Source organism: Ostrea edulis, chromosome 7 (genome assembly GCF_947568905.1).
Source record: "Ostrea edulis chromosome 7, xbOstEdul1.1, whole genome shotgun sequence".
Taxonomy (NCBI): domain Eukaryota; kingdom Metazoa; phylum Mollusca; class Bivalvia; order Ostreida; family Ostreidae; genus Ostrea; species Ostrea edulis.
The window spans coordinates 48,652,194-48,664,769 of NC_079170.1; the positions used below are offsets into that span (position 1 = coordinate 48,652,194).

Sequence of the window (12,576 nt, forward strand, 5' to 3'; positions counted from 1 at the left end):
GGATCAACACAATATATCTTCCACATTTAATGTCTGGTTAAGATATGTGATTGACAATAGTCATCACTTACGTGACATCTCCAACAAGTCCTGTTGGAATGACTTCATCAATCTTCTGTATTTTATTTTTGTCCTCTGGTTTTGACAGCAGGTCAAGGTAAGACTGTGGATATTCTTCTGCAGTTTCATTCTGCTTCAAGATTCCAATCCTTACTGGGTAATTTCCAACTGAGTTCAATACATCCCAGGTCATTTCTCGGTCATTATATATGACCTTGACATAGGTGTTTTGATAATCTGATAACATTACCAACTGGAAGGTTACAATCTGAAAAAACGAGAATTTTAAAATTCAATAATACTCTAAAACCTTGAAGTTAAACCAGCTTTGATAATTAGTCAGATTTGCATCATTTTCTTGCAGTCATTGAAAATAAATCTGACTTTTTATCAATAAACATTTATAAGATCTGTAAAGGATATACGCCAAAAACTGTCCATTCTGTGAGAGAGAACTGATCGAGGCCCATAGGGCCGAGATCAGTTCTTTCTCTCACAGAATGGACAGAGGCTTATATCCTACATAAAACATTACATCTTTTGTTCTAAGAATGGACAGACTCGGGTAAACCCATTGACAATGATAATTATGAATAAAGTTATTTTGAATAGTCTGACAATATAACCAGTCTTGCGTAGAATTCTGTTTCTTTTGTTCACTTATTGGACAGTGTCAGGTAAGTAGTCTTCTACTGCAGGTTTTATATTCACTCTTTCTATAGTACTGAGCCATATCAACATGGCTTCCTATGATGGGGAGAGCATTTTCATTGCACAATCAAAATTTAAGGATTTTAGTGAAAGTACTGCAATTATTCTGGATATGGAGGGTGAGAAAGTTATGGAGCCAAATTTTGATCTGAAAAGCATTGTGTTTTCGAATATTTGGATGAGGAAATAATTAATGCCAGCCAAAAGAACACAATACACCTATCTCGTGAAATGAAATTATTCATGAAAGCGAAAATAATAATTCAGAATTAGGATATGCTGAAAAAGAAAACATAAACAAGAGGTACTGTGAGCAATGCTCACTAAGAATACCCCCTGCTTACCCTAATCCGCCAAAGGGTGTTGTTAATAGGTATAAACTACCTCTTTCCTGAGCGTCAAAATATGGTATGCCCTTGTAGAAGAAAATGGAAGATATAATCTGAACACAAATCCATGTCATAAACCTATAATTTTGACCTTGAGATCAAAAGTCAAGGTCATAAAAAGGTCATGAATGTACATGACACATAGTCTCATGGAGATACACCCATGTCTTATGGTATGACTATGTCAAAACCCTATAATTAATTTTGACCTTGAGGTCAAAGTTCAAGGTCATATAGAGGTCATGAAGGTACTCGACACATCGTATTATTGTGATCGACCTGTTTGCCAAATATGGTATGCTTAAGTCAAAGAACAAAGAAGTTATGGCCCGGACACGAATCTGCACAGACAGACGGACAGACAGTGATTCCTATGTACCCCCCCCCCCCCCCTGAACTTCGTTCGGGAATATAAAAAGCGTTGTGAAGAAGTTTTGGAATGTGCCTCTGAATCCAGCGAAATTCAAATACAGTATGGAAATATGTCTTTCAAATTAAGTTTTGATGCGATATAATAATAGCCAATGGAATTTAAAAACTGTGAATCTTACGAGTTGAAGCAAAGAATTCTACTAAAAGGAAATATCGTTTTAAGTGTTTCAGTGATTTTTCCGATATCTGTGTTGATTCTTACTTGTAGGGAATTTAAAAATTAAATTTGTATCTCTTTGACAAATGTATTGCCTTTCTCTTATTTTCAGCCTACCTGTAGATATCTAATAAGTTATTATTGGGTTTACCTGGCACTGTCCAATAAGTTGACAATTACCGTCCATTATTTTTAAGAACAGACAGTATCTGTCCATTCTTAAAAATAATAGACAGCAATTGTCAACTTATTGGACACCTACAGGTAACCTTTTCACTACAAGTGGACTTTCTTCTATATAAAAGCCTAAAAAGACAAAGGATTGCGTGACAAAAATGTTTTAAATAGTCTTATTTATTGCTTACTTGGTATTGCAATTTGTCATGAATAAGATGAAAGTCATACAAATTCATCAATTTTGATAATTACTTCTCAAAGCAGTTTGATACAGATATGTACATCTAAAACTACTACAATGCGATTTGAATATCAGCCAGGTGTGTCCGTGAATGAAATTCAGATTGCCCAGTTGATTGTCATGCATCTTCAAATGACTGAGCTGTCGTTTGTTCCCTTCATCACAGTAATATGTTTATCTCAGAATTTCGCTGACAATAATAGAGCAGTAGTATTAGTAAGGCTCCTGTCAACATATGTTTTGATATTGTATTGTTGTGCGATTGTTTAAAAATGTATAATAAGCTGATTGCAATATACATATATAGCAAATTCATTTGTTCAAATACTTCATTTTCATTTTTCACCACGACACATGCCAGTTGATGAGAAAATGTATTACAGATTTTACCATGTTAGAAAATTGGTGTCTATATGCATTGATAACCAATGTTAAATCATAGATTGTGTAGATCACTTAATATTAAAAGCTACAAGGTGGCAAGTACTTTGTAATTCGAAATTCTTTATTAAAGGAGTTCATCAATATATTTCAGCCTATCTGAGATAGATGTATTAATTGACATTTCTCAGCCTACTTGAGAGAGATGTATTGACATTTCGCAGGCTACATGATATAGATGTATTGACATTTCTCAGTCTATCTGATATAGATGTATTGACATTTCTCAGCCTACTTGAGATAGATGTATTGACATTTCTCAGCCTACATGAGATAAATGTATTGACATTTCTCAGCCAACTTGAGATAGATGTATTGACATTTCTCAGTCTATCTGATATAGATGTATTGACATTTCTCAGCCTACATGAGATAGATGTATTGACATTTCTCAGCCTACATGATATAGATGTATTGACATTTCTCAGCCTACATGAGATAGATGTATTGACATTTCTCAGCCTACATGAGATAGATGTATTGACATTTCTCAGTCTACTTGAGATAGATGTATTGACATTTCTCAGCCTGCATAAGATAGATGTTAGGGCTGTGCAATAATATTGATATTTTAATGTATTGCGGTTCGTTGACAAAAAATATCGTATTGCGTATGTTTTTTTCAGTACCAATATATCAACAAAATGCTCGGGCTTGAAATTAAGTTACAAGCTTGAGATTCCTAAAATAAAATTGCATTATACCACTGGCACGTGTGTTATCGTGATGATGGCTTTGCTATATTTTACGGAGAAGAGAAAGAAATCCATGATTTATTCACTATAGTTTATTATACTTACCAACTGTTTAAATTGTATATTGCCGACTTTAAATAAATATTACTTACTTACCTAAACATTACGGTGTACAAAGGAAAACGATTTCAAGCAACTTGCACCCTGCATTTTAGAACGTACATAGAACCGACAAACATGTTCCTGTATTTGAAATGCAAAAGTGCACATAATCCTTCATTTTAATGGGATTTATTAAAGGTGAATTCATATGCAATATGAGAAAAACGAAATACAAAATTTCCAGACAATACCCAGTCCTAATAGATGTATTGACATTTCTCAGCCTACATAAGATAAATCTATTGACATTTTTCAGCTCACCTCAGAGGGACTCCGTGGAATTTTGCTCAGTTCCATTTTGTTCCATGTAATCACAATCATGTGCTTTGGAGCATTCATGCTAAAACCTCCTTTGTTAGTATTGAAATCACTTTTCTGTGCCAACATTGCAGCATTTTCAGTTGGAACAGTAGAAGAAAACTCTTTGTAATACACACCACTTGCACTGTCCTGCAAAATAAATTATATGAACAGTTAAACGAACATATAATCATTATAAGTAATGACAACATCATTAACCTTAAAATAATAGCAATTGCAGATTCAAAAATTCATGATCATTATGGACAAATAAAATTTCTCATGATGTATCATACTTATGAAGAATCTTTATTTTTTGTTGATAATCTCTCCTTCACTTACTGCTAATCCCACAACCAAGTTAGACCACCATGGAGCAAAAGCAGCCTTTTCTTGGAATGATGAGTCGAAGGAGAACTTGGATGGATTGGTGAAAGCCTGTCTGCTTCCTGTGCTTACTGTATCACTGGTGACTGTTGTAAAGAGCAACAGGCCTCCTCTTGTAAACTAAAAGTGATATACAGGGGATTAATGCAGATATCCCTAAATCATCATTACGAACGATTTTTGATGTGGTTTGTCTCTTGTCAGTCTGATTAAAATCGAAACTCTCACTTCGCTTGATATACGGACAATCACTGCGTGGGAGCGATTGTCTGTACATGTATATCGAGCAAAGTGAGAGATTTGATTTTAATCAGACTGTTCGCTTGTATTTTGGATACCACAATGCTTTTGAGGAAGATGTGATAGCTTATTAATACCACAGGTTGATACAAGGTGTAAATAACTGGAAAAGGATGAATTTCATGATTACGTTTATGAATAATAACACACACATAAAAATGTGTGATGAAACTGGTTTTTTCTCTTTTCTAGTGACTATAATTTCACAAAAATGATTTATGTCAACAAGTCATTTATATCAGTTGCCTTGTGTTTATGCACATGGCTCGGACTATTATGTGGTATTTATAGCATCCCTATTTGCATACTTGCAGACTGCGCATGAGCATTATTTGATACTTCGTAAACAAAGGGGAATTTTGAGTCTATGTTTGCATCTATATTTTATATGCCAAATATGCCATAATTTTTCACTAGTCATAACATGCCAGATGACACATTTTTTGTTCTCAGGTCCTAATTTTGAGATGTGGCAATTTGTCATTATACATTGTCTGCACATTTTACTTGTATGTAACTTTTACTTATATTTGAATCCTACTTTGTGTTCCCTTTACTGTCATTTATTGTATATTTAATAAATGACCTATTTATTTTATTCTTTAAAGGGTGCGATGTTTTTATCTAGTACAGGCAGACAGAATAATAAAAGTTGTAATATGAAATTTGTTGCCATGTGATATGGATCCATAAATAATATGATATCATTCCCTATCACCAAGACATACTATAGCTTTTATGACAATGACCATATTACACTTGCAGAATAGAATATTGAAATACAAAATGGATTTAATGCTGAAAATTAAATAAATGCCTAGTATGTACAGTTGCTATCATTCTATAGCAGAGTACAACTCATTGCAAATTTTCATGGTAAATTAAACATGGTAGTTTTAAGTATTTAACAGCTGTATTACACGAAACTTGTAATTTTTCTAAATCCAAATTTAGAAGAGCCTCAGTCAACTAGTCCACGATTTCCAAAAAGGGAAGATAAATACACCATCTTATGAGATTTAATTCTGAACAAAATCTACATGCATATAAGTATTATGCTTATAACCAGATAGCAGTGGAATATTAAGGTCACAAACTAGGAACACAACACATCTACCCACAAAAGCTTTATACATCATAAGACACAAGTTATTTGAAGGTCAAAGTTCAAGATCAAAGGTCACTATCCATGGTGTCCTACACATCGGATTCCAGTTAGAATAAGATCCTATGCACCTCTTGCTTGTCGTAAGAGGCGACTATCTTTAAATGAGACAGCAAAAACCGAGGCCCCATGTCACAGCAGGTGCGCCACGATAAAGATTTCTCCCTGCTCAAAGGCCATAAGCGCCGAGCATAGGCCTAAATTTTAATGATCACTTAAAATTACTGGTACATGTCTAATATCAAAAAACCTTCCACGAAAGAGAAAAAAATAACAGTCCACGACACAATTTGTGGTAGGTATCACTACAAATTATTCTCTTGAAGTCTTCAAATATCTTGATTGCCTCTTCCTCTATCCTATTTACATACATATGTAAGTTTTCCCGCGAAATTGTATCACGCGAAGTATGTCAATGATGTTAACTCGTTTGTTGTTTATGCATTTACACAAAGCAAATATAGAACTCTTTAATTCATTTCAGATATATATTTTCATCATAATTCTGTTAGAATATTATTTCACTAATCGCCACATCACTTATTTTCAAGGTTATATGAAGGTTATATGCAATATATCAAGTACACTGTAATACGAACTCCTTAATCTCCTAACTTCTTCCTTCTATTTTTGTACGATCAGTAATATTATTATTATTTCGAAAGTCTTCACAAGTCTTTCACCATTATTGTTAGGCTAAAAACTGAATATATCATACAAAACTTTAATAACAAATCTTGAATTCAATGACATATAGTGTCTATACTTTGAAATCCACAGTCTCATCTTCTCCCAACTGTATTCAGTTGCATACCTGCTATCGTTACCCGATTTTAACATATTTTCACATTATTTCACAAACAATGCTAGCGTTCCATTGGCATTATTAAGAAGTTTATGTGTACGGCAAGGATTTTATCTTAACAAAACAATTAACATACACTGGCAGTCAAACTATATTCTAATTATTATTCAGTTACATATGAAGGTGGTGGCAAAGAGGATAATCCACAGGATGGGCCCCGATGCCAAGGAACTACGAGAGTCAACTCAATAAAAAGCATTATTTCAATATTGACAACAATTCAGTTGAACAGAATGAATTGCAATTGCAATGAGTGTAAACACAGTGCTAATATGGGCCCAGTTGCACAAAGATGAGTTAAGTTTAACTGACAGTTATAAAACATCTAGTTAATGTAATATAAACGTAAGAGTTAACAGGAAGTCAACTGTCTGTTAAAGTTAACTAACAGTCATGCAACTGGATGCAGAACTTATAGTCTGGTTCTTAATTTAAATTTGTGGAATAAATTAATCCTATTTTCCGATTATCCAGACTTGAACTCTCAACTTACATAAAATGATGGATACAGGAAAGATCCGACAGTTATTGCGTATTGTGGGAAGAAATACTTGGAATAGGCATCGGATGATGAGAGCTTTGTATGGTTAACAAAACTAAGCAATCGGTTCTCTGAAACATACAAATGAAATAACAATAAAGCTAGAGACCAATGAATGTCCTGAAGTTTAAATGCTGCACATTAATGTTTCCTTGTAGGTGATACTAGACATAGTCAAGAGGTTCTATGCACATCTCAGAAATTATTACATTTTCTAAAACATTTTTTCCTGTAGATTCTATTAAGAGTAAATACGCAATCACTGAGCCACAAAAGTATGCTCTGTATATGTCCATGGACCTACGTACTACTTCAATAGTGATATCACATATGCTTAAATACAAGTCAATAATTGTGACATCACATCAGTTAACAGTTTGCAAATAATAATAATGTTATCATCTCATCTACGCTCTTATTGAAAATGTGAACAAATGTGCATTTTCTAAATTAGAAGTGCACAGAATTTGTTTTTAAAAATATAATAAAAATCAAGAGATATGTAAGGCCTTGGTAGTTGTGTAGGAGGAAACCAAGCTTGTGAGGTTCGCTTCCACACAACAACTAAGGACGGACATTTTCCTGATATTCAGTCAATACTACAACATAAGATGTAGCATGATTTTCTTCAATTTTTAAATTATTGGCTTTATTATCATTTTTACAAATTACCGATGGGGTCGATAAATTAAACCTTTGTGCATCACTTTCCCCAGCTTTGATAGTGTGTTGATTACAAATCGAACGCTTGTTCCACAAATACGCATTTTTTTATGATGTCGGCTATTGAATTGAATTACACGGTCATTGAGAATGGAAATGGGATATATTTCCGTTCTTTATATAAGATATTTAGAATGCAATGTGTATCATGTATTATCCTCTTAAATGTACATTAAATAACTGTATCCCATTTCCATTCTCAATGACCGTGTAGCGTGTGACAGTGTGGCGAGAATTCCATCGTCATCGAAAGCAAGTTCTTTAGACTTGCCTAGATGTTCGAGTGGTCTAGTGCGCTGGTTACACGCTGCTAGGAGATTTGGTTCCGCAGGTCGTGAGTTCAACCCCGGGTAGGGGCGGAAGTGGGTATCCAAATAAAGTGAAATTTTCTGTGCTTTATATATATATATATATATATATATATATATATATATGGTCTCTTAAAACTTTAATGCTTCAAAAAGTTAACTTGTGGTTTGCTGAAATTAACATTATTTCCCCGACGATATTCAATGAAGATCAACAAAGAAATATGTTTGTTTTTACATCAAATGTTGTAATGATCGCTGAGCAATAGGCACAACTTATAAGTAACAGTTCTAATATTTATTTGCCACATAACTTGAACTGTTCCTACATTTGCTACAATGTATCAATAGCATATATTGTCTTGCATTTAAGATACATCAATTCCGAGCTAAATTAATTGCTTTTTACGAAACCTGCCCCCAAATCAGTTATTATCCATATTGAATATCACTGGACAGTTAAATACCAGTATGTATCAATATACTCCTATACATACCTGGATAAAAGAGATTATCGTCTATCAAAATCAAACCTTTGCATGATCCTGTGGTTCCTGCGCCTTGGTATCCCGCTTTACAAGCACAGGTAAAACTGCCAGGTGTGTTACTACAGGTCGCTCTGGTTGAAATGTCACAGTTATTGGTGTCACTGCTGATACACTCATTAATATCTACAAAATACATTCACTCATTAATTCATACAAAATTACATACACTCGGTTATATCATTAGTATCTACTGCAGATATATATCATTAATATCTACAAAATACATACTGGTACACTCATTAATTCATACAAATTAAATACACTCAGTTAATATCATTGGTATCTACGAATATATACCATTAATATCTACAAAATAAAGATGAGGACATTTGTTATTATTTACAAAATTGATATATTCATAAATACAATGCACCTACAAATTCAAAATATCTGCAAAATAAATCCAGGTCCACAACTAGCAATCATTGTGATGAGTAGCATGCATCTCAAAGGGGTCCCACTTTGTCGCTTTATTTCCCAAGTATCTCTTTCAAAATCAGTTAATAAATCCCAAAGTCAATCTGAATCTGAAAACCATTGACACAATTTCGTGTCTATACATATACATTTACAATAGCTGGATAGCCAACAAAGTCCTAAAAACTGTCAAACCCCTGAAAGAACAGATTGTATACATAAAAAGGCCCAAAAATTTTCTCTCTTTAAAATGTGTCTGGAATTAACCTAGCTTATACAGCGTTTTAAGAAAGCAAAATATGTGTTGGGTATACTATGTCAACAAAATCAGAATGATATTCCTAATTGGATAGCATTATGACATCATGAATAAGACATTTCCCGCCTTTTTTTTTCAAAATAAGCCCGAAAACTGTCAAATGTCATACAGATTATTGCTCAAGAAAAGATGTGCGCTTTGTTGAGCAAAACAAAAATGATATATATTGTGTATTATTTTAAGATGAAAAAGATACTTGAATATAAATTTGCTCGAAGCATGCCCTGTATGTTTTCTCAAAGGAAAACCACCTGAATTTGTTGATATTTTCATGCATTGAAAATGGCATTTTTGCAATTTTATGCCAAGTTCTAGCTCTCGTTATATGACACAAATCATTTTGCTGATCAAACTGAGTGGATTTTGGGTTTGCTAATTTATTCATTATTTGAATGCCAGGGTTTGAGCTCCAAGTGAAATCATCGATATTTTGGGCCAAATTACTTTAGAAACTGTACCTACTTTTTTGTAAAGTTCAAGGTCGATAACTCTTTCAAAACTTGGCTAACAATGCCCAAACTCAAACATTAATCTGAATCCCTTTGATAAATTTTACATAAGAATTGCATACTTGATAGCTGATTAACTGCAGGGAGAACCAATAAGAGTCCAGAAAACTGTCAATGCATGGAAACATGCATACACTGATCACAATAGAGCTACCGTCATAATTAGTTCAGGTATAATTTTTTTAATCAGTAGCCACAGGGAGTCAAAAAGAAGTCCTGGAAACTGTCAAACCCCTGAAATTTGCAAAGTTTAAAGTCCAAAATTCATTCAAAATTATGTCAAGAAATTCCACACTCAAAGAGGTAGGTACAGTTTCTAAGCCATCTGGCCCAAAATATCGATGATTGCACTTGGAGCTCAAACCCTGGCATTCAAATAAGGAATAGATGAGCAAACCCAAAATTCGCTCAGTTTGATCAGCAAAATGATTTGTGTCATATGACGAGAGCTTGAAGCTGGCATAAAATTGCAAAAATGCCGTTTTCAATGAAAATTCCTAGAAATTCAGGTGGGTTTCCTTTCAGGAAACATACAGCGCATGCGTCGAGCAAATTCATATTCAAGTAAGATTTTCATCTTTAAATAATACACAATATATATTATTTTCATTTTGCTCGACAAATGCGCACATCTTTTCCTGAGCAATAATCTGTATGACATTAGACAGTTTTCAGGCTTATTTTGAGAAAAAGGTGGGAAATGTCTTATTCGTGATGTCATAATGCTATTCATTTAGGAATATCATTCTGATTTTGTTGACATAGTATACCTGGCATATAATTTACTTTCTTAAAACGCTGTGATTAAGGTTAATTTCAAACACATTTTATAGAGAGAAAATTGTTGGGACTTTTTATGTATACAATCGTACCTTGTTCTTTTTATTTACATGTACCCATTAATACGAGTTCATGAATTACATCAATTCAATAGCTACAAGGATAACCTTAATAAAAGGTCCTGATAACAAACTCTCAAATCCCTGAAATTCGCTAAGTTCAAGGTACATAACTCTTTCAAAAACAGGTCAATAAAAGCCCAAACACAACCTTGATCTGTCACCCACTGATTCAACAAAAGTTTAACATCAATAGCTTCAGGAAGAGCCCCCGCCCCCCTAAAGTCTGGAAAACAGTCACTGCCCGCACACACAGATGTACTTACTAAAGCTAGAAATAAGGTTGATATGGGTTCCAACTGTATTGTAATGTATCACTCTATACAGTAGGTGTATCATAATATTTGATAATGTAAAGAATCTATCCCTTTTCAAACAGAGTAATTCAGCAAATTCTTCTATTACTTTTTAAAAATTTCTTAGACTGATGTTGATAAAATTTGTCATGCTTAATTGGTAATGTTTATAGTAGGTAACAACTGGAGCACAATGCATGTACAATTTTATATATATCTAGCTCCCTACACAATAGACTTACCATTACATGCCCTATTTGTACTGTTGTAAGTAAACCCACTGGAACATACACAACCATAGCTCCCTACAGTGTCCCTACATCCAGACACGCCCATTTTGAATGATTTTGTGTTGACGTCTTTACAGTCATTGTTGACATTATTACATTCATTTTCATCTGAAAAGGAACAGTATTATTACTAGTATAAATATGATTAATGTTGAATTGAGAGTAAACTTTCATACACCGGGTATATCATGTTGCAATACCATTAGTGTAAATTCAAACTTTATATAAGATGATTCAATATCTTAAAGACTCATCTTGATTTCGGCAAAAACCAAACAGTTGTCTCTTTAAACTTCCCTAATGAACAGACCCTAACTTTAACTTTAATCCTTGGTGTCATGGAGCTGTTGATGGGGATCCTCACTAGAGAATTCTGGGATCTGTTGTTGTGGAACCTAACCAGAGAATTCTGCGGTTCTGTTGTTGTGAAACCTGACTAGAGAATTCTGGGGTTCTGCTGTTTGTGGGGAACCTGACTAGAGAATTATGGGGTTCTGTTGTTGGTGGGGGAACCTCACTAGAGAATTCTGGGGTCTGCTGTTGGTGAGGCAAAATTGATTCATCTGTTCCTCAAAGCATAAAATGTTTCCCCATTTTACTCTATTATTCACCACAAACAGCTAGACTCCGAGACATAATCATTGGACTTCCTTTTCACATCTATTTCTCATATCTCTACATTCTCTCATTGTTTTATGCTCCTTTTAAGTGACCATAAACTTAAAGTATGTAGTGAAATAACTAAAATCATTTGAAAAACTTATTTTATGACACATCCATTTAGTGTCACTTTTCTCCTTAGTATACTTACTAGCACAATATACTCCATTTGCATCATTGACAAATCCATCTTTGCATGTACATTTGAACTTCCCTCCCGACTGAACACGACATGTATGCAGCACGCCATCAGTTAAGCATGGATTGATAACCGCTTCACATGGATTAGCCGTCACTGAAAAACAGAATGAACAAAAATATCAAACAAAAATTACATAGGTATCACAGCTCCAGAGCCTCAGCTACTGACATACCTTAAATAAATGAAAACACGGAATTTGTATGGCTGTAGATAATATAAGGATGACTGAAATGTGACGTATGCCCCGGCATTAATTTCCCCCCGGCAAGTAATTTATCTTAATTATAAATAATACTGAACCTACAATGCATAGTCCATTCAAACTGGAGAATATTCATAATATTGCATCTTTGAAGGCCACATTCACAAATAAAACATGTAT

At 33.9% G+C, this 12,576-nt stretch overlaps 1 protein-coding gene across 1 annotated transcript in view; it reads right to left on the minus strand.

Annotated features, from left to right (window-relative positions):
• LOC130048704 (uncharacterized) overlaps positions 1 to 12,576 on the minus strand; it is a 161,728-nt gene that overhangs the window by 138,818 nt on the left and 10,334 nt on the right. Inside the window, 7 exon segments of the mRNA XM_056145736.1 lie at positions 72 to 328; positions 3,727 to 3,915; positions 4,111 to 4,272; positions 6,976 to 7,094; positions 8,588 to 8,725; positions 11,285 to 11,440; positions 12,144 to 12,287. Of these exon segments, the coding sequence (XP_056001711.1) occupies positions 72 to 328; positions 3,727 to 3,915; positions 4,111 to 4,272; positions 6,976 to 7,094; positions 8,588 to 8,725; positions 11,285 to 11,440; positions 12,144 to 12,287 (1,165 nt within the window).